Raw genomic sequence first — 22,108 nt, forward strand, 5'->3', positions numbered from 1 at the left:
ATAAATTCCCAAAAGAAAGAGATGAGTTTAAATTCATAACATTTATTAAATGACATTACAGTGTGCATAATTTTAGACAGAAAGCTATTGCATGTTTGTACAGTTGTTTGAAATGATGAACTAAAAAAACAAATCTGTTCATCTCTTTCTACCTTATAAAAGGTTCCTTTATTATATTCAGTGTCTAGTCAAAATGTGCTGTTCACAATGAAATGGACAAAAAAAAATGTATCTGATGTTTACAATTAGAAATACTCATCTATTTGTCACAAGAGAAAAAAGAGAGTAGATTTTCCTTATTTGCTCTCCTTAGGTGAGCAGCATTTAATTCATCAACAAGCATAAGTACAAACAAACAAGACGAGGAGAGGAACCCATGTAAACAATAGAGCTGCAAGTCAAGATCTTCAGAAACAGACAGACACTGGGAGGTGCATCTTAGGGCGCTATTATCACCTAAAGTGTTTCAGTGCTTTTCAGTAATATCTCTTTATTTGGAAAAAAGGGGAAAATAGAAAAAGGAACGATATAAAAGCAATAATTTATTATATAAAATGTACATAAAATTTCCCTGCTGGAAACCTGCTCCTGTTTCTGAAGCCTTATCTGGCACATCCTTTTCTGATCTTCATCCCTCAGTTGGGTATGACCGAAGGATTTATGTTGACGATCACTTGGACGACATAGTCCTTTTGGATCTTGGCATCTTGGAGGCGAGTCTTGTCTGTCAGAAGCTTCCCAGAGAAGAACCACCGCTGGCGGATGACCTCGATGTCCTCCTGTTTTTCCAACTGTTTCTTCAGCAGGGCAATGGAGTCCGCCAGGCTGGCTGTCAGACGCACATCCCTCCCTGAAACAGGAATGTGCTGCGTTAGATATTTAAATGCTTCCAGACACAGTTGAGGCCAAATTATTGTCAATTTTATATTTATTCTCAATTTTGTCTTGTTTTTGGTCATTTATGACTCTCCGAAAACAATTTAGGATTGCTAACTACAAGAATAATGAAAGAGAACATTGTGAAGTTACTTCAAATTCAGAATTTTATCTTAATTTCCAATATTTTTCTTTTTATTAAGCTGTGACTGAGGTCAGATGTTTTGGGTTCTACATGCATCTAATCAGGTTTGTGGGCCACTTTGCTCACACACACCTTTTCATCATTGATTGTAAGCTTTTTATAAGACTTAGATCTACTCCAAAACATTAACTTAGTTGCCTTAGTTAACCACTTTATAACTATAGAGGCAAGGGTAACACTTTATTTGACATATAACACTAACATGACACTAACATAACACTGTTAGTGTGCATAACACTAACATGACACTGTCATAAACATGACATAACACCTGTTATGAACATGAAGAATGTTTATGTTCATAACACATTAGCCACAAAATTGAGGCTTTTTTACAAATCAGTCTTCCAAATGGACAATGACCTAAATCATGCCTCAGTAACACTATATTTGAAGGGGTGTTTATGTTGTTGGACATGAACATTCATGTTTATGAATGCTTCATAAACATTTATGAATGTTTATGACTGTTGTCATGAAGTGTCATTCGGTAAATAATGACACTTTTGATGCAAAGTTGCTTTAAAAGTAGCATTAAAAGGCCATTAGAAGTGCCAATTTTGCCTTATTTGGTAAATACTGACACTTTAATGCAAATATAGCACTTTTAATGTGGCACTTTTAATGGATTTTTATAGCAACTTTGCATTAAAAGTATCACTTTTTACCAAATTACATCTCATGACAACAATCATAAACATTCATGAAGACTCCTTCATGTTTATAACAGGTGTTATGTCATGTTTATGACAATGTCATATCAGTCTTATGCACATCCCTTCAAATATAGTGTTACTGACGCATGATTAAGGTCATTGTCCATTTGGAAGAATGATTTGTAAAAAAAAGCCTCAATTTTGTGGCTGATGTGTTGAGATGTTACTTCAGTATTCCAAATAATGTTCTTATTTCATGATTTTATCTATTTTGTGAAGTGCACCAGTGCCTCCTGCATCAAAACGCCTACACAATAAGATACTACCACCCTCATACTTCACAAGTGGGATTGTGTTATTTGCTTTTCTTTCTCATAGCAAAGATTGTTACAGCCAAACACTTCAATTCCATCGTCTATGCCAGTTTGTCCAGGCAAGGCCTACTGGTGGGCCTGTCTCCAGCTGTCAGATCACAGGTATACCTCCAAATATTAAGTATTCGTCTCTTTGTGTATTCACAAACTGACGTTTTTGTTGCTTTAGCTGATTTCTTCACCCCTGAGTGGCCTTTCAGCCTATTTTGGATACCAGTTTCAGCCAGTGTTGCCAGAAGGTGTTTAGCTTGGGTGTTTTGCAACAAAACATGGTCTCTGGGATTCAAAGCCTGCCTCCTTCCCAAGAGTATGATGCTTTGACATCAGCATTTGGACTTCTTAAGACTGTTTAAGGACAATCTTGGTGTATGTAAACTTATTAAAAAATATGTGTCTCTCACTCTCTGATTATCCCAGTATTTAGCATATAAATAATTTTCACAATCCTAACCTAAACCAGGAAAGGTTTAATCTGACTTGATGAATAAACAAATGTGCAAGCTTCTAGGAGAGAGAGGCTGCAAACTATTGTATCTAAATATCTGGTTTCATCTGCGATTCTCCACTTTTAAACATCTGGCGGTGTTACCTGTTGATAATCGCACCCGCAGCTGGAACTCCTCTCGAGACGGTGGAGGTTGAGCTTGTTTTTGTGCACTTTCAGACATTTTGCTGTCGCCAGACGTCTCAGTGATCAGGTTGATAGGTGGCGCTAAAGTGTATGCTGGGAGCTGGTAGCGGTTTCCCAGTTCATCATAGCTCTCCGTGAGAGATCCTGCAGGGGAAAGGACACCCAAATAAGTGCCCACTTCTCAAAAGCCTTCAAAGATTAGAGATAAATACTCTCCTCTGAGGGAGCATGCTGTGCTTTATCCCAGAGCTCTGGGTGTATCTGTCTTTAATGGTCACGCAGCACTATTACATAATTACAACAGTAATCTCTTACAAATAAGTCATTGGATTCTGCAAACCACTCTATGGCATCGAGAGAATTACTATTCAATCAGTGCGTTCCAGCACATCTAAAGCTTAGATATGTGTGATATGTTTTCACATAGGAAACGGATTGTGTCAGCGTTTTATACCGTGTGGCAGAGTGATGCAGGCTCCATCCACTATAGCCTGGGCCAGCTCCAGGTCATTGCACTCCAGAGCCAGGGCTGCTGCTCTCAGTGCATCCCAGATCTCTTTTCGTCCGTCAAAGGCAGGAGCTGTATCCCAAAACTCGTCTCTCTTGCTCCTCAGCTGGCCCTCTGTCATCGGGTACTCACTCTTCCATTTAGGACGGTCTTTCTTGAGAGGCTCATTGCGTGCTATAAAAGAGAAATTACAAAAAGATTGTTGCTTCTCTCTACAAATGGCTTGTAATCTACAAGGCTTTTTTGGAGGGTTTATATTAAAGACCAACAAAGAGTAGTGCATGAGTAGTGAAGTGGAAGCAAAAGTGGAAGTACATCTTTCAAAATCCTAAGAGATGTCTAAGAGACATATCTATTCAGCACAGTTTCCTTCAATACCCCTAAACTAACCTTCAGAAGCCACCTAATTTGTAAATAGTCAATGTGTCTGTGATTTAATCTCAGCATAAATCAAATTGCATGCCCATTGCCTCACAGGTTTGTTCGAAAACATTAGTGAACAAATAAAAAAGTTAACATTTAACGAGCAACACAGCAGACAAGTCAATTATAAAGTTGAGTCAATATCCAAAACTTTGAACATTTAATGGAGTACTGCTCAATCTATCATCTGAAAACTAAAAAAGGATTGCACAACTGCAAACCTTCCAAGACCAGTTGCAAGATGAAAGCTGTTGTTGAAAGAAAGTTTCAAGTTTTCCACAAGCATTTGCAGCTTGTCACAAGCCATGTCTGGGACGCAGCCAATATGTGGAAGAAGGAGGTCTAAATCACCTCAGACCAAAATCAAACGGTTGGCCTCTATGCAAAACAGAATCCTGTACATGATCCTCAACACACCAACCACACAGTGAAGCATGGTGTCGGTAAAATAATGGTGAGGAGTTGCTTTTCTTCAGCAGGACAGACAAGATGGTCTCAGTTGATGTTCGTCCAATTACTTGAACTATTTTGCAAGAGAATGGGCAAAAAAAACTATTATTTTAAAAATTTTATGAGGGTAGTAACAAACCCAAAGAGCAGCAGCAGTAAATGCAATGACACTTAAATCTAAAAAGTATTCACTCAGGAAGGGATTAATTCAAATGTATATCACATCTACAATTATACACTTTGTTGTGTTGCTCTGTCACATAAAAACCCAATAAAATATATGCAAGTTGGTGGTAGTAATTTAACAAAATTATCAACAAGAATAAATACTTTTGCACAGCTCTGTACAAAAGTACATTCTTATCAAGAATGTTAATGTCAATGAAGTCGCAAACCTCCAAGAAAAAATGCTTAGTGTGGCGATAGCTGCCATGTTGACCCACGTCATGGCTGATCTAAAAACAGCTAAGCTCTTTTCCATTACCTCTGGCGCCACTGAACATTAGGTAATGTTTTTATTTTGCTCTGATGTCCTAGGTAGAGTTGTTTGTCCTAAGCTTTTGTTTCCGATTGGGAAAGCCACATAAATATGCAATTTATCCCTGATGTTACATTAAAGCAACGTATTATGAGCAGAATACACTTTTGTAATAACATAAAAGAGAACGCTCTGGGGGATGTATTAGCAACACGAAATGGATTAAGTGCAGTATAAAAATTGTACAGTGCATACTTAGTCAAACAAAAATAATTCTGTTGTTATTTTAACACATAATAAATTATATGATATATTAAGTTTTCTTTTCCAGAGGCACATTACCATAAAAAATCTGGAATTGTCAGTGCAGCTTGTGCAGGATTGCAACACCTTAATATAAAGCATATCTGTTATACAGAATTACCCACAAAGTTGGTTTGATTCACTGCTAGAGGAAAATCAAACTTGTTATTTTTAGCACAGTGGATTATTGCAGTTGCTAGTAACAGAGACTGTACTGTACATGTGCATGGACACACAGAGACACACAGCAATGGATTATAGGCTGTAATCAGGTTCCACATAACAGGATTTATCTGCCACTATCCCATTGGGCATCGGATGAGATGAGCATTCTTTGACCAATGAGAACCAGTGAAACAAAAATAAAAAAACGTTTCTAACAGCCTGCATAGAAACGCAAACCCACTAGACAGAGCTAGACAGGAGAAAAATTATGTTTTAATCTGTTGACTTATATATATATATATATATATATATAAACGTGTTTTATCTGCTCTGAGACTGTTTTTTGTTTGTTTTAGTTCTTTCTTTTTTTTTAGTAGAGCGGAATTTAAAACCTTACATAACATATATTTATATAACACACTAACTTCCAAATTCACCAGTATGGACACCAAAGATAATGTTTGTGACACTTGAAATAAGACCAGCTTGCAAATATTTGTCTTAAGGTTGCATGTAGGGAAGTACAGAAGTGTAATTGTAACACAGCAATAATTCTTTAAGGTTTTGTTACCACATTTGTACAGCAGTAAAGTAACTGCTGATAGGATGGAATTCATACACATATTTTGTTGGAAACAAAACTAATCAACAGCCTTTCCGTTTAAAATAACTTCACACTTTTGCAAAAATTTACTTATGCTCTGTTATCATATGAATGTCTACAAACAAAGACGGTTTATTTTTATGGATGACTTTGATGAGTAAAAGCAGACATTTACACAACAATGTCTAGCCTAAATAAACCGTCTGATTGCATCTTGCATGAAATGTGTGCACTTCTAATCTAATTCATATTCTAATGCAGTATTTAGCACTGCTTCTATCACAAAGTATGTGGTATGGTAAAGACATCAGTGAAGGGTGCAGAAATTGCAGGATTCAGTTTGCAAATTTATTTAATAGCAAAATCAACTGTTTTAGTGCATATTAGTGTCATGAAGACCAATCCATAACTTTTATACAGAGTTTCGTTAAGTTAATGAGTCTTCTTTTCAATTTGGCTTTTTTAATGAAAACACAGCCAAAATTAAATGCAAGTTCAAATAATTTTCCTGAGTAATTATCAGATGGTGACAATAGTTATACCTTAAACATCCAATGAGAAGCAGCTTTAAAATTAGTGTGGAAGGAATAAAGAATCTTCTCTTAGCTGAATAACCAACATTTTAAAAATTAGTATCTAACTCGAATTATATATTTACTCGCGGTGCACACTTTGATGATTGGGAGAGCCACACAAATATGTAATTTATCTCAAATTGCAGACATCATCAAAAATATTACCATTTGTAATATCGGATCCAGTATGTGGTAGGATATCATATTTCAAGAGCCATGCATGCAAATTATGCTTCCAGTTAACACATCAGGACTGCTGGATGGACATTTCCTTGATGGATATTTTTAGTGACTGAGATGCTAAGGCTCACAAAGAAAATGTGGGTGAATGGTAATTTATCTCTTTACAATATCTAGCAATAGCATAGAGATAAATGTGTTCCTAATGTGGTGCAGTCTAATTTTGGCTTTGGTTTGTTTGAATTAGTAGAGGGATGTAATAACCTGTCAGAGCCAGATGTTAAGTTTCGAGGTCCTGAAATCAAATTAAGATTGCCTATTGAATTGCAAGTCTATAACAGCATCTGAAGTCTGGTGAATAATATATGTAATAATATTTGTAATATTAAAAATTACAAATATCACAAAATTACAAAAACAAATGCTCGTAATCTATAAATAAAAATATATAGATATGTCTTTAAAATTGTGATGTTAGCTTTTTATTGCTAGGTGTTTTGTAATCTTATGCGAGACAGCTGTGATATAATTAAAGCTTTCTTACTTAAATTTCAATACTTATGCACAATTTCAGATTTTAAGAATTTGATAAAAACTAAAAGCTGAAAATACTGAAAACACACCTGGATATATTTATGTTTGATCTTCTAAGCAACTTGGATTGACATGATAGTTTTGCAGCCATCACTGTGACCCTTTAAATTAATAATCCATGAATGGGTTGGATATTCCTACGAGGGTATGCATTTAATAATTCAAATGTATTATGGGGATTTTCTTTTTCTAAAAGCTAAAACTAATAAAGATTGAATTAAATACAATTAAAGGACCTGCAGTTCATTTCCTTCTTTCATGATTTTTATTCAGTTAAATGGTTAAAATGAGAGACATGAGGTGAAACCTCAAAGCAAACTGGAAATCTGTGAGGAAAATTCAGATTTGTGGATCAGTGTCTTTAAATGTATGAAACATACAACAACACACAATAAACCAAAGAGGCTTTCTACAAAACTGATCTCAAAAACAGCAGCAACATTCACATATAGCCCATTAGCCAAATTGACCTGAAAATAAAATAATCCATACTTACTTCTGAGCAAAATCTTTAAGGGTGCATTTGGAGCATGATAATAGTTGCATTCCCTCGAGTTAGGAACTCCCATTGCTGTCTTTTTGTCTGTGCTTTGCTGAGAATCAAGCTTCTGTTCATCAAAAACTTCACAAAACGAGCCACAGAGCTTGACCTCAAAGAAGGTGGAGAATCCCCTCTGCGTCCGCTGAATAATGCTGATCCGCCTGATCTAGTTCATCTCAAAGAGCCAACTGAGATTCAGAGCTCATTTGCCTGCAGGTACACTTCTCCAGTTGCTTAAAAATGTCACCACCTTCTCCTATTTTAACCCTTCTAATAAAAACATATGACCCCATGAATACCAGGTGAGCAATTAATTGAAACTCGTTCAGTGTAATTCGGAGAAAGATTCTCGTGTCCTCACAAGCAGGTAGCTGCTTTACCTTTACACAAGAGGCCTAATCCTCTGAGCTCTATTTAAAGACAGGATGGAAATACCCAAGGCAACATACTAAAGCTATTAACAAGCTATAAACTCCAGTCTGCTGGAAGAAAAAGATGTTGTGCTACCCGGAATTTCTCCAAGTGACTTTATTCACAGAAAGGACAGTGAGATGGTTCATTACACAGCTTGTGTATCAACATTTGTCCAAAATTCAAGTTGATGAATCAATTCAAGAAAGACTAACATGCAAATACCATTTTAACATACAATTTGGGCAGAGAGTGGGGAAATTCTCTGCTGCTATTGCAGTTAAACGTGTACTCCACATCCATCTTCCACATAGGTTAATATTTCAAAAATACTAGATTAACGAGTGTCAGGTCATCGGTACAGATTAGATACAGGACTAAAAGATAAGGCTTAAGAGGTTCAAGAGATATCTGCAGACTGAAAATGACCTCCAAACAGCAGCAGGATGAAAAGACCTCATCACACTAACTGTTAGGAAGAACTGCATGAATCTTAAAAGTGTGATGACGTTTTAATGCCATTTTCAAAGCGTTCTGTGACGTTGAGTGATGTTTACATGTAGATCTGCACCACATAAGGAAAATAAGCAGCATAATTCTATTTTCTTTCGTCACCAGCTTTGAAATCTCAGCCACTAAAAACAGACATCAGCTGTTGGCATGAAGGGCTGATAGTGTCGGTCCCAGAAGCCAAATACATCATTAATATGCAGAAACTTGAAATATAGTACTCTAGCCAGTACTGTATTTAATCAGTCCTTTGCAATTGCAATATTGCACACGCAGCTGCAATGCGATATATTGTGCAGCTCTAGCAATTTCATTTCTATGAGGTATTAAAATATTCAATAATTCATATAGATTTATTAAAATATTACTTATTCATTCTTTAGCTGTATGGTAGCAAAAAATTAAAAGGAAATTTGAGCACAATAATCAAACTGCACAAGGTCAAAAAGCAAGAATTTGAGTATTGTGCTTGGTGGGCACCCAAAAACAACCTTTGAGATAAGAATTACAACGAATAAACATATTTTCCAGTGGTTTTCAAACTACAGTACAAGTAGCAATCGTAGCACTAGGACTCTCATTGGTGGTATGCTAAGGAAATGTTAGAATCATTAATTTATCGTATAAATCAATGAACAACTCAAAAACTGTGATGTAGGACTTGAGTGCAAACAGCAAAAAAGATTCATTGTCATTGAAGCAGGTTGATTTCTGCATCACCCAAAGATAACTCACAAAGAAAACACATAAAATACAACGCTGTGTTTCATATACCTCTGAAGTTGGGAAATTGATGTAAGAATAACGTTACACCCACCATAACTGTGGCAGCAAGTCAGAAAATCATCAGGACCTGCTAGTTTATGTGTTTGTCTTACTAAAATTACAAAAAATAAGCTAATTACAATTCCTTTCACAGCATTTTAGACTATACTCATAAAATGTACATTTTCAGGAGGTTGTGTTTAAATTGTCTTTTGTTTTGTTTTTGTTTGCAGTTAGAAGTACGTTTTAACTGCAGCAGCCATGTTGGATTTTTAGGTCAGTGTTTGAGGTCAGTGAAAACTTCTAACTTTGGAGGACAATATTTTTTTATTTTTCTAACTTGGAAGCAAAAAATTCAACTTATAAGTAACAAAAAAAACTGCGTATTTGAACTGCAACATTCAACTAAATGTGCAGAGCAAATAGATAAAAAACTCATTTTAATATATTGGTTTGTGTCAGCTTTTATGACAAACTCAGCCTTTTACTGACAAAGATTCACTTAATATAATTTATTACTAAGGTGGCACTTGCTACACAAATCTGAGTACTAGCGACTTAGTATTTAACACATTTTGAAAACTAATCCATAAAAACAAACATAGGTTGAAAGGCCAAATGTAGTTGATTGGATGTTTGTTTTAGTTTTATTGATTATCTTTTCATGTTTAACTTTTTATAGGGGACCATTCATTTCTGATCTGGCATTAAAACCACTACTGCTATTTATCCTCTGCTAACAACTGAAGTAAGTAAGTTCTGGCAAAAGGTTTTAATGCCAAAAACTGTCAAATACTTAAGCTAATCTTTTATTCCACTGGAATTTATTTTATTTTCATACAGTTTAGCCAGTGCTTAATTGTTCAGGCCTTCCTCCATATAAGATCTAAGAATGAAAAAGCCAGGTGAATCATAAACTACGGACCACACCCATGTCATATATCTTATTGAAAAATTTTAACTTTATCTCAATCAAAGAACTTAATGTTAATGATTGATGTTTATTACAAGCTGCATAAGTAGATTCTCTAGATCTGAGAAGTCCTACTTCACCATGATGCGGACATATGTTTTATCTTAGTTACAACATCGTCCAGCAGAATTAAATATGCATTAGCAAGAGCATTATCCCAGGCTCCACATCACTGTAAATAAAGCACTTGAATGTGTTCCAGCTTCTTACCTCCACGTTTTTTAGTCCTGGTGGAGCCATGGGCACTCCCTTGTCCATCCATCCTGCTCCTCCCCACGCAGCCTCCCATCACTGTCCCTGTGTCCCAGAACAAGGAGGAAAATGTAACTATTTAAATCATGTTTGACTTTTTTAAATGTTATTTTTTACAATAGATATGTTTTTGATTGAGCTTTAAAATGGGAGGGAAGAGTGCAAGAAACGAGTAATGATTTTGGGATAAAATGACAGCTCAGCACTGCCTGTTCATGTGAGGTCAGACAAGCTGCTATGTTTGTGTCACGTGTAGTGCCAGCTGATGGGTACACGCGCCTGCACAGCATCATGCCTCTATGCTTCCCATTTTTCATTCATAATTTCAAAAAAAGAAAACTCACTTTAGTTCACTGTTCTTATAAACCGTGCTAAATTAATAGATGCGCTTTTCATTCAATCGAAATATTGTTGTATAAATCGCAGAATATTTACCCTATTATAGATTTAAAATAAAAGACAAATCACCTGAAATCCAGTCTGCTATATTATGCATCCGTCTGCAGTTTGCTTGCCACATCAGAACTTGTTGGCAAACAGAAGTTTATCTCCGGATCTTGACGTGACGTGACGGGTCAGCTGAAGCTGCGAGTCTGCAGGATGACCGACCACAGTGGCAAGAGTGTCGGTGCAGCTCCGGAGATGGATGGGCGCACTGAGACTCTGAAAAAAAAAATTTACTTTTTCCCTTTACAAGAATGCAACAAACAAAATCTAAATTTTCTCAGCTGAAAATGAGGCAAGTCCACTCGGGGAGTCCGTTTCCGATCTAACTCAGAATTAGTGCTTTAAAGCCCCGCACGCATGCGTGAAACAGGCTCAGTAACACAGCGGAAACGGAGAAGGGACTCCTTCAGAATAACAGCATCTATTGAGGAAAATATAGTCACTGCAAAAGCATTTGCCCTCTTAAGCTTTTGCACAATTCGTTATGATACAACCATAAACTGTACTGTATCTTTAGGTGTTTTATTTAGTAGACCAACACGATTAATAATTGTCAAGTTGAAGGAAGCTTTAACCCATCAAAATAAGAACTAGTATGCCACAACTCCAAATGTGCAAAGGCATATGTGTGGCCACCTAAACCGAAGGGCAGACAATGTGCAAAATGACCAGAAACGCAGTCAATAACGCTGTGGCAACTTTGGAGGAGCTACAGAGATCCATGGCTCAGCTAGGAAAATTCTACCTTAATGGAAAGATAGCCAAAAATGAAAGTCACTACTGAGAGCAAGCAACGAAATCTTATTCATTTCTAAAAGAAATAGGCTTTCTTATATTTTTTTTACTATTCAAGTATTTCTGAGGAGGATCTCAAGACTGACATATTGGTGAACCCAAGTGGAATCTCAAGCCTAATTTTGCAAACTACTGGTGTAAGGGACACAACAAACTAAAGCGCTTTTATCAGACACAAACCAGATGGAACCTTTCGGCTACTTGTAAGAGTCTATGCTGTCAGATAAAAATGTGCTTAGGTTTATTTCACATCCTCAAGGAAAAAATAACTTGTGTTTACATTTGAATAGGCTTATGTTGTATCTTGGTCTGGGAACAGAGTAATCCCACCAAACTTACCCTCGGCACAGACAGTCAGTCAGCTCAGTGGAGCTTATATACTGCTTCACTTAAACTGTATGGTCTCTAAGTTAGTAAAAGGTCCTGTAAGGTGCGGATTGGGTGAAGCTGGAAACACCTGACACTATAAATATCATTAGAAGGTGGATAATGAGGGGTTAGCCAGCAGCTTCAGGCCTCTGCACTCATACACACATGGAGGATTTGTTTGTTTATTTATGTTTGTTTATTTATTTAATTTTCCTTTGGGATTAATAAAGTATTTTTGAAAATGTGGCAAGTTGTTTTGCATGATGAAATGAAACTGAGCAAAAAAATTTCAGTCAACATTCAACTCCAGCTAGTTGCTCAAATCAAATATAACACCAACATAAATAATTACACAGGACAGGTGGGAGGAAAAAACAGTAGGTTCACAATTTGTTCTAAATTCATCTCATTAAGGTTTTGGACAAATTTATGGCTTGAAACACTGACATCTGCTGGAAGATTAAATCCTGTCATCCTTGCAGTTTACAGGCAGATGTGCAGCTGAGACACACAGGATGAGAGTGACAGAATCAGCCTAAAACCATCTTATCTTCATTTTAAAAGGCCTGCACTTTTTTCCTCCAATGGTAAACCCTAAACATTCACAAATTACAAACTAAAAACGCACTAAATCCACAAAATAAATCAAAATGATAAACATCTAAATTGGAAAGGGAGCTACAGTATTTCATAGCTGATCTCTGAGACATAAATAAATAAAACACAGAGTGAATCAATTGTAATCTCCTCTCATACTAGTATCCAGTTTGGCTTCCCATCAAAACGGTGACGCAACTGGAGCTGAAACAGATCTACATGGTGCAGTAGAGCTAAAAGGCACATTTCTAAAACGTGATCATGTCATACCATACAAAAAATGAAAAAAGGTTTCTAAAAAAGTAATAAAAATTTATTAATATATGCAAAGTACAGACAACATCATCGGGGTAGTGTTTGAATGGAATTGAATGCTTTAAGCATGTGTTACCATTTGAGTGGCTTTTGATAAATTAACATGGAAAATACAGGAATAGGAAAACAAAACTGACCCACTTCATTTTCAACTTTAGTGTGTCTCTAAGACATTTTTTTAAAACACTAAACAAATTGGGAAAAAAATAGATGAAATATTTTACCTTGAAGATATTTTAACAAATAATTCAGTCAGCATTATTGTAGCTCTGACTCAAGTAGCATCAACTTGCAAGACATATTTATATTGCATAATTCATATGCAGTCCCTGTCTTATTGAGGTAATGGAGGTCAATAGTGCCGAGTGGAGCCACCATGTGAGCCAGCTGGATAAAAATGGGTTGATATAGCACTGATTTCAGGCTACAGGTTTGCGGAAGCAGTCTGTCATACAGGTATCAAGTCCTTTCTAACTGGGAAGATGTCCCACGTCAAGCCGTCACCATATGGTGGGTGGCCGGATGGGAGCAGGACGCGTGTTACCCAGTGGCTAAACACGAGAGAGACAAAGCAAACATTATATCTCTGATCACATACAAGATAAAAACCTGAGCGGTGAGTTTGTAAAAACAATGAAAACACACCTTCTTTTCTCCACTCCCAAGAATACTTTCCAGTTGTTCAGCTTGCCATAGTTGAAAGGGTTTCTATAAACCTGACAAATCAATTTAAAAAAAAGAAAGTAGTAATTAAAAAAAAATAAAAAATCAATAAAAAATAAAGGTTTTATCGAGTTTGAAAAGAAACTTCTTGTATCATTTTACCAATGGCATTATGGGGTTTAAATTGTGTATTATTATCAGATTAACTCAAGCACATTTTTAGGAATTCTTATTAAAAACAGTATTTGTCCCCTTACAGGTCCCTTCTGTTGCTGCTTTTTGTGAAACTTAAAATGTCTTAAATCTCAAGAGCCAAACCGGAGTAAATACAAAATACAATTGCCGATTTCATTAATGACAGGGAAAAAAAGCAAACCAATCCAACCTGGCTCTCTATGAATAAGTTATTGTCTCCTAAATCTCTTTGAAACCTTTAACAGACTCATAGATGTCAACAACTTGATTTTGAGTTTGTTCTTGAATTCCTTTAGATCGGGGCATTATGTCTTGCTTTAAGATCTTTTAGCACACTTTCATGTTGCCAAACTGGTTCCATTTAAGGGATTTCTTGATCCTACACATCTTGCAGGTATTCAGCCTTAGGTGTGCTAAGTGAAATCTAACTTTGGTTTACCCCACAAAAATGTAGCCAATTATCATTAAATGATTATCTAAATTAGAGTTCAGGTTCAGTATTTTGTATTAACTTAGGTTATCTTGTGTGAAATTCAAATGAGCTTGACAATGGAAAACAATTGCATGTGACAAAAACGATAAAACATAAGAAATCAAGAGGCAAATATAGGGCATATATTTTTAAATTCTGTTTACTTGAATACCTTTCCCCATGCTGCCAGTCTCTGTATTTCCTTCTTGTTAATGTGCCTATCAATGCTTGTCTCCCCTCTGGATATTAGAACTGCGTGCCATACAGTTAGAGCTCCCAGAGCCACGCCCACAGTGCTGCAGAAACAAAATACCTTTTAGTTAATCTACTGCCAAAACAACAAAAGACATCATCTTCTTGTAATCAAAGTTAAACCACAGCCTGCTATCAATCTCAAAGTGAAAGCGGTGTTGTATTAGAAGAGTGGAACCAGTTAGAGCAAAGACTTTTTTGTCTGTTTTGAGGCTTTTCGCTACATTTAAAGTAGATTATAATTATTGATAAATTAAAACACTTTTTACCTGGTGAGAACCCACATGTAGATGATGCTCTTATGAATCATCCTTTCCTTAAAGGTGTATGAAGGTGCAGGCGTGTGGAAGTTGGTCTTATCAAAACAGACAAAAAGTACAAATGAATCACCAATCAAATGAATAAAGGAACCACTCCTTAGCTTAATCACATCTCTGTGCTTTGTTATTGAGATAATACCTGGCCAGATGGGAGAAGCCCTATAAGAAGTCCCATCCCTGTTACAGGAATCCCTGGCTTTTCCAAATCCAAATGCTTAAACCGCTGAAAGAGAAGCCCGCCCAGATGTGAAAGACAAAAAGGCAGCAAAAAATTAGCCTCATTGAAAAGAAACAACAACAAAAAGACCTAATTTTAAAAAGTGCAAGGATCACAAGGAGAATGCAGCAGGCCAGCTGTCTGACCTCAAGAGCGTTGTACGCGTCAAGGAACAGGTTTCTGCCACTGATGCTACAGTAGACACAGCCCAGGGTCATGAAGAGGCAGAAAGAGAAGAAGTAGCGATGGTTAAAATGTCCTATGCAATTATTTAACCAAGCTAGCAGGTGGATATTAAGGAAAACAAAAACAAAACATGCTTTCAGTCTCTAAATAAACTTTCTGATAAAGCTTATACAACCAATTGAGTTAAAAATGACAAAGGATACGGCAATGATGGTCCATTTTCAGAATGCACCTGCAAGGACAACAACAAAAAAAGCACATTTTAGGTACATTTTGGGTACTTTTATAGCAGTCAGTGGTGGCAAGTCCTTTGTTCCAAAGTTGATTCAAAAGCAGCCTCTTCCACAGACAATGGTCTGAAGTACAATTCCAGGAAAAAAAACAAAAAAAAAAACAAGAAAAGTTTTATACAAGTTCGGTTACCAAGTTGAACAAATAAAAACTAAGCAAATAAAATATATTTTTTAAATCACATAAGAAAAAATGAATACAAATTATGAAAATATAATAATAACAATAATAATATAATCTAAATATGATTTTTAAAACCAATTTAAAATAAAACCAATTAAAATAAAATTCTCACAAATGAACTGCAGCACCAGACACTCAACAAGACAAAGTGGAACAACAAAACAAAATTTTCCTTCAAACATTTAGCCATACATATGAATGACTTGTACAAAACAGAAAAACATCAGCCACTTAAACGCACTTGATTAAGGTAAGGAGTAAAGACATTCACTCACCTGTTACAGATACCACAGTGGTGTGTTCTTGCTGGTTTAGGCATGATGCACTTTTTACAGACCGACACAAACGGCCTGTCATTTTTTTCCTGTGAGAAAGAGAACGTGTAGTATATCTTTAAAGAGCAAAAAAAGTGGCAGCACAGTTAAACTGGTTGTTCTGCAGATAAGCAGATTTTGAGAGCTTACTGTAGGGGGGTACCCTGGGGAGGTCTTAGCAGCTTTGTAGTAGTGAAAAGCGATCATGATGAGATTCCAGTGTCCATAACAAATGTGCCAAGCAATCCATGCAGGGGAGTAAGTGTTTAAGATTAGAGGAAGAAGCACTATGTAGGCGATCACCAAAATGGAGCTGGTCAGAATCACCACCAAACAAACAAACACCTAAAAAAAGAAAGTACAAAAATGGGACAATCAACTACAATTATATGCATCACTGCAAATTTTATCCTTGTTAAAAAAGTATTATTTTTCATAAAGAAAACAATTAATTGACATGTTTAAGGAAGACCCTTAACATTGTGTTTTTAGGCTGATAATGCATTAAAGGCATAATGCAAAATTATGCCTTTAAGGATAATTTTGACCTTTGAAAAGCCGTCCTAAAAGTGGTCTCCCAGATTCCTGTTTCAGTAATAATTAAATCAAACATAAGAATGATAAAGCTGGGACACAACAGATTAACATAACGATGTCCAGTTTAAAGGATCATTACAGACCCAATTCAACCTCAATCGGAGTGGAAAAAAGCAGGGAACATGGCGTATGCCAAAACAAAATAAGACATACAAAATAAGGCTTATTATTAATATGTCTCCATGTCCAAAACAAGAGATAGACATTTCAAGTCAGGGCAAAGAGAAGTCTTCACACACAGTTAAATTTACTCACTCACCAAGCCAAACCAACGTGTGACATAATCCACAGTCCAAAACACTGGTTCAAAGATGGAGTCAAACACTACATCAGAGTCTGTGAGGGTGTTGAAACAAAGCGACTGCACCAGCAGCCTCATGTAGGCCCATATTTTCCTGAGCCACAGGGGGAGTCTGCTCTTCCCTCGCCTGCTGCAGAATCGTATACGCCCGCTGCGAAGCAGGTTGAGCATGGAACCAGGACTGCACCGCATTCTGCATTTGTGATGAGGAGATACCTGCACAGATAAAACAAAGATACAGAGTAAACAGTCTTTAAAACTAAAGTTTTACACAGAAATCAAAACCTTAAAGCCATTAAAGCTGTGATACTTACACAAAACTATTGTAAATTGGTCAATTGTCCTATCATGGCTTTGATCAACGATTGGAGGATCAAATACTAGATTTGTTTAATTTTATATTCATGAAATAAATAAAATAAATAAAAACTCCCATCATTTTAGTCCATAAAACGATTAAACAACACATATTTTTGCAGTTTAATAAATATCTAAAAAAGGATAATCTTTTTGATCATGTCATAAAACCTGTGTCGATGTAAACTCTGCTACTGCAAGAAAAAACAGTAGCAAGTCCAAGGTCTACTGCATTTTAAGGCTTTTCACTCATATTTTCCAGAGGCGCCAGTATGATGATTATTTTGTATCTCTGTTGCTTATGATGGCCACGATTCCACAGAGGCTTAACAGGGCTTAAATGATTGTCTGAGAATCAATTAGGATCTTGTTTAATATATTTCACAATTTCATTCGGAGCCCAACTTACCACAATTAGGCACATCCAATATTTTAAAGTCGGAGATGAGAAAGATGAGTGACATACAGTTAACTAAAAATAATTCTCAACAGCGTGTAAAGCATAATTTGTCAAAAAACGGGAGAGGCAGTCCGGCTTGACTGCATTCCCAACAGAGTGGTGTCTGGGTGGAGGATGTTGTTTCTGTGCAGGTGAAAGGGAGAGTTAGTGGTCTATTTATTGGACAGCAGATTTCTGTCACCAACACACTCACTTCATCAGTCAATGGCAGGATATTCAACAATGACCCACAAAGTACCTTTAATTGTTTCTTTATGAAAGAATAGTCTGTTGTGCATAATTCATGCTGCCAGTTAACTGTCTCCCTGCGACATAAAATACTCCCAAATCCCTTTTGTCCGGATGTCATAAACAGCTTTTTACCAGTGTGTACTGCTGCGGCTCACACTGACATTTAACGACAATGTTGATAGAAATTTGCAGAACTTACCTGTTATGGAGCAGAAGAATACTCTGAATGAACCTTTAAGGACGACATAGTTAAAGTGAAGAGAAAGCGGGCTTGTTGCTATTTAAGTGGCAGAGTGGGTTATCGGACCTGTCAGTAAACGCCGCTGAATCCTGACCTGGAGCTATTGCGCATGTTCTGTAGACTTATTCCGATGCATCATGGTTATCTGAGTCAGGAACTGCGCATTAAACTCACAGCAGATTTTAATTTTCATCACTAATTTTTATTTTTGAATGTTGTCCTTTATCTTTGTATCACTATAAATCCAATATAATAAAAAAAAAACCATACAACAAGTTTGTCAAATCAACGAATAATCTAAAAACTGGTCATTTGCTTCAGGAATTGTGGGAATTGAAGTCTTCCCGAGAGGTCAACATGTGGAGCCGTCTGTCTACCTAGCCAGAGGTAGCCTGTCGTGGTTGATTCCAGTCATTATGTCGTTTTGTTTTAACTTCGACATTTCAGGGCAAGCAAACGCCTCTAAAGAAGTGGATGGAAATGAAGTGCAAAGCGGAAACAAAGACGATGGCGCTAAATATGTGAGTAATGTTTGTTAATCTTACGTTCTTACAGCCTGTTTTAGTTGCCCGGGAGAGTAGCAGAAGTCTAATTTGCTGGGAAGATAATGATAGCACCGGGATAAAAGATTATTAAGTTGCATTTGAAAATTTATTTCTAATTTTATTCACAACGTACCAGCCAGCATGGAAATAAGACTGTCATACAGCTTTTGTTTTGGTAGTCTACTTCCACAATAAAAGCTGTGTAACTAGAACTTATCCACTTCTTCTGCTTGCCCCCTCTACTGGCGAGTCAGCTACTGCTGTGTTTCTATACTGAATAAAGTTGGAAATCCAAAGAATGATCAAACTTAAGCATTTTTTAAAATAACAAAATATATGAAATGCCACATTTTAAAAATACATATGGCATACATTTAAACTTTTTTAGGTGAAAATATATTTCTAAACTCTCTCTATATATACATATACTAAATTTTTGCTTACTGGTCATTTTGCAGAATAATGCAGTTTTTAAAAGCATATAAAATTGGAAATTAATATTATTATTATTATTTTATTTAATCTTGGCCCAGGCCTTTCCATGGTTAAATTTTCACCCAGATCATTTGGGTTTGAAATGTAGAGGTCCCAAATTCTTTAATACTTATTTAAATGTTTTATCAGACTCATAAATAAAGGCCAAAAATAAAAATAGATTACAGTCTTCTTTCTGAAGGCTGCCCTTTTGATCGTGGTATTCAATCTCACTTTAGCCACCAGGAGCCCACCAAACTAAATGTTGGAGGTTTAAATGGAGCAAACTTGACCTTAACTATTTTAAGGTTGACCTTAACTATTTAAGGTCCTGGTGTGACCTTAACTATTTTAAATGCTAGTAAATGTGTTGGAGACCTAGTGTTTTCTTTACCAGAACCTGCTTTTTTACATTTCACACATTTAAATTGTATTTTCTTGTGTTATTTATTGTTAAATATCAAACTGTCTAAATTTGTTAGAAAACACACACACTCATAGGGTGTCCTAATTTTTTTTCTTACTTGACTGAGTGTTTCTTAATATTTTAGAAATCAGTCAAAAGTGAGGGACAGGATTTAAATTGATGGAAAGTATCTATTATTTTTACATCAAAAGTTTTGAGCCCTTCTTGACTTTTAAACTGTTTTGATGAAGGAGAGAGCATTTAAAGGTCCTTTGGCTTTCTTTCCACTTGTAGCTGTCAGTTTACATTGAACCTCTTAGTCATTTCACATTATTGATATAGCAAAATCTTATACATACTTTTTCCAACTTAGTTATTTAGAACATGCTATTTAAATTATATCCATGTATCTTACTAATATAAAAAAACAACAAAAGCTTACAATTTAGACATTTTGTGGAACTGTTTCAGTTTTTGAGCTACAGAAAAAGAAAGTTGTAATGAAATGTCAGCTGTTAACCACTAGAGAGCGTTAGTTAATTTATTTTCCCATAGGAGACCCCATAACAACGAAAGGTTAAAGAGAAAAAAATCAGTTTGCGTTGGTGTTCCTACTGATGGTAGACTGCATGAATCATTATTAGCTGTGCAGACACTAAACTACTAAGGCATGATGGAAGCTTTTGTGTTTTTTTTTATTACCAGAATTGTTCTGTGGCTGTGGGTGTGACCCACATGACATATGCAAATAGTGTTTTTAAGTCACGTAATGAATCACAAGGCTGATCAGCAATCTCATGTCCAAGTTTAGCAACCAGTCAGCCAGCTCATTATGTCATCATTAGATTATTATTATTAGAAAGGAAAATTAGAAATTAAAAGGAATTTGGCAAAGCATTGGCTTTCTTAACTTTCTGTCATAATGTGCTGCCATGATTTCACAGAGGCTTAACAGAGCAGAGTCATGCTTCTGAAAGGGGCTTTGGACAAAATGGAAAACATCTAGACCATTACTCAAGTCAAAATCTCAATGAGTTTTTCTTTCATGTTCTTTTTAGATTTTTCCTTTGAATTTTAAGTACATTGTCTCTGACCGAAACTCACGGTTGGCTCTTTCATTCCCTAAACCATGCTGCTTTCTGTTGCAGGCAGAAGTTGATGATAATACACCAGCCGGTCCAGTAAAAGAGGCTAAAGAGCACCTTCCTCCATCTGACCCCCAGTTCCTCCTCACTGATGGAGTCTTTGAAACAATTACCATCGGCACCCTTCCTCCTCTGCACTTCCTCAACGAAACCGTTTTTGAGAGGACGGCCTCAGAGCGAGAGGACAGGGAGAAAATCCTGTCTTTCAGGGAGGAGAAGAACTCTGATCTCATCTCTGGTGTGTACGAGGGCGGCCTGAAGGTGTGGGAGTGCACTTATGACATTCTGGAGATAATGGAAAAAGAGGGAGAAACCTTCAGTGGGAAAACAGTGCTGGATTTGGGTTGTGGAGCGGGACTGTTGGGAATACTGGCCTTGAAGCGAGGAGCCAGGCAGATCCTTTTTCAAGATTATAACAGCACAGTCATCGAACAGCTCACAGTGCCAAATGTAATCCTAAACTGTGAAGAGGATGATGAGGTAGAGGGTGATGGTGAGAAAAAGGGGAAAGGCAAGGGAAAAAAACAAGAAGACGGTTGTGTAGAGAAAGGGAAAGAGGATTTGAACTCTGGCAGCCCCCCTCCTAAGAAAAGAGCAGCAGATCTATCCAAGCACCCATTAATGAGGAAGTGCCTCTTTTACTCTGGGGACTGGAGGACATTTCTTCCTTTGGTCTTAAAGAAAGAACCACAGCCCAAATTTGACATTATATTCACATCAGAAACAATCTACAACACTTGCTACTACCCTGCCCTACATGAAACGCTGCACAAACTGCTGGCACCCAGTGGTCTGGTCTACCTGGCCACCAAATCACACTACTTTGGTGTTGGTGGTGGGCTACATCTGTTTGAGACATTTGTGGAGCAGAGGGGTGTTTTCTCCCTGGATCACCTGTGGGATGGGGCAGAAGGCCTGCAGAGACATGTAGTGGTGCTGCGTTTTAAAAAGCAAAATGAGAACTGACAAGGAAACGTCAGCTGGTTTTGAAATTATTCATGGACAAACTGTTAAATGAGTGTTTTACAGATGTACTGATTAGAGACTTTATAGCCAATTTCCAGTCACAGATTTTGTAAAGCTCTGACTGACTGATACAGTTTTGTCTTTGCAGACTATAAAAAATAAAAACTTTTTAAAAACCTTTTTGAATACATTGAAGTCTTTTGTAGTAACACGTTGGATAATGATATTGCAGTCCAATGTTTCAAGGCTGTCTGCGTCATGGTACAATTGGTTGTGGCGGAGAAGTTTCTCTGCA

General features: G+C 36.6%; 3 protein-coding genes across 4 annotated transcripts; 1 reads left to right on the plus strand and 2 right to left on the minus strand.

The window, feature by feature from the left end:
• Positions 1–22: 22 nt before the first annotated feature.
• ubtd1a (ubiquitin domain containing 1a) lies at positions 23–12,836 on the minus strand. Of its 2 annotated transcripts, XM_032553621.1 has the most exons (5): positions 10,943–12,836; positions 10,433–10,519; positions 3,197–3,424; positions 2,701–2,886; positions 23–850 (listed from the first exon to the last, which is right to left on the minus strand). In XM_032553621.1, the coding sequence occupies exons 1-5, from the start codon at positions 10,992–10,994 to the stop codon at positions 636–638; spliced, it is 768 nt and encodes a 255-aa protein (XP_032409512.1). In that variant the 5' UTR covers positions 10,995–12,836; the 3' UTR covers positions 23–635. The 2 variants fall into 2 exon arrangements, with proteins under 2 accessions (XP_032409512.1, XP_032409513.1); XM_032553622.1 differs by lacking the exons at positions 10,433–10,519; positions 10,943–12,836 and adding an exon at positions 7,519–7,939.
• Positions 12,837–12,973: 137 nt separating this feature from the next.
• Positions 12,974–18,387, minus strand: zdhhc16a (zDHHC palmitoyltransferase 16a). Its single transcript, XM_032553619.1, has 11 exons — positions 18,236–18,387; positions 16,947–17,204; positions 16,241–16,435; positions 16,052–16,140; positions 15,506–15,534; positions 15,263–15,396; positions 15,039–15,122; positions 14,849–14,934; positions 14,500–14,623; positions 13,643–13,713; positions 12,974–13,548 (listed from the first exon to the last, which is right to left on the minus strand). The coding sequence occupies exons 2-11, from the start codon at positions 17,178–17,180 to the stop codon at positions 13,446–13,448; spliced, it is 1,149 nt and encodes a 382-aa protein (XP_032409510.1). The 5' UTR covers positions 17,181–17,204; positions 18,236–18,387; the 3' UTR covers positions 12,974–13,445.
• A 188-nt stretch (positions 18,388–18,575) lies between these two features.
• On the plus strand, positions 18,576–21,991 carry mettl18 (methyltransferase 18, RPL3 N3-histidine). Its single transcript, XM_032553620.1, has 2 exons — positions 18,576–18,798; positions 20,851–21,991. The coding sequence occupies exons 1-2, from the start codon at positions 18,694–18,696 to the stop codon at positions 21,811–21,813; spliced, it is 1,068 nt and encodes a 355-aa protein (XP_032409511.1). The 5' UTR covers positions 18,576–18,693; the 3' UTR covers positions 21,814–21,991.
• Positions 21,992–22,108: the final 117 nt, after the last annotated feature.

This window comes from Xiphophorus hellerii, chromosome 22 (assembly GCF_003331165.1).
Source record: "Xiphophorus hellerii strain 12219 chromosome 22, Xiphophorus_hellerii-4.1, whole genome shotgun sequence".
Classification (NCBI taxonomy): Eukaryota; Metazoa; Chordata; class Actinopteri; order Cyprinodontiformes; family Poeciliidae; genus Xiphophorus; species Xiphophorus hellerii.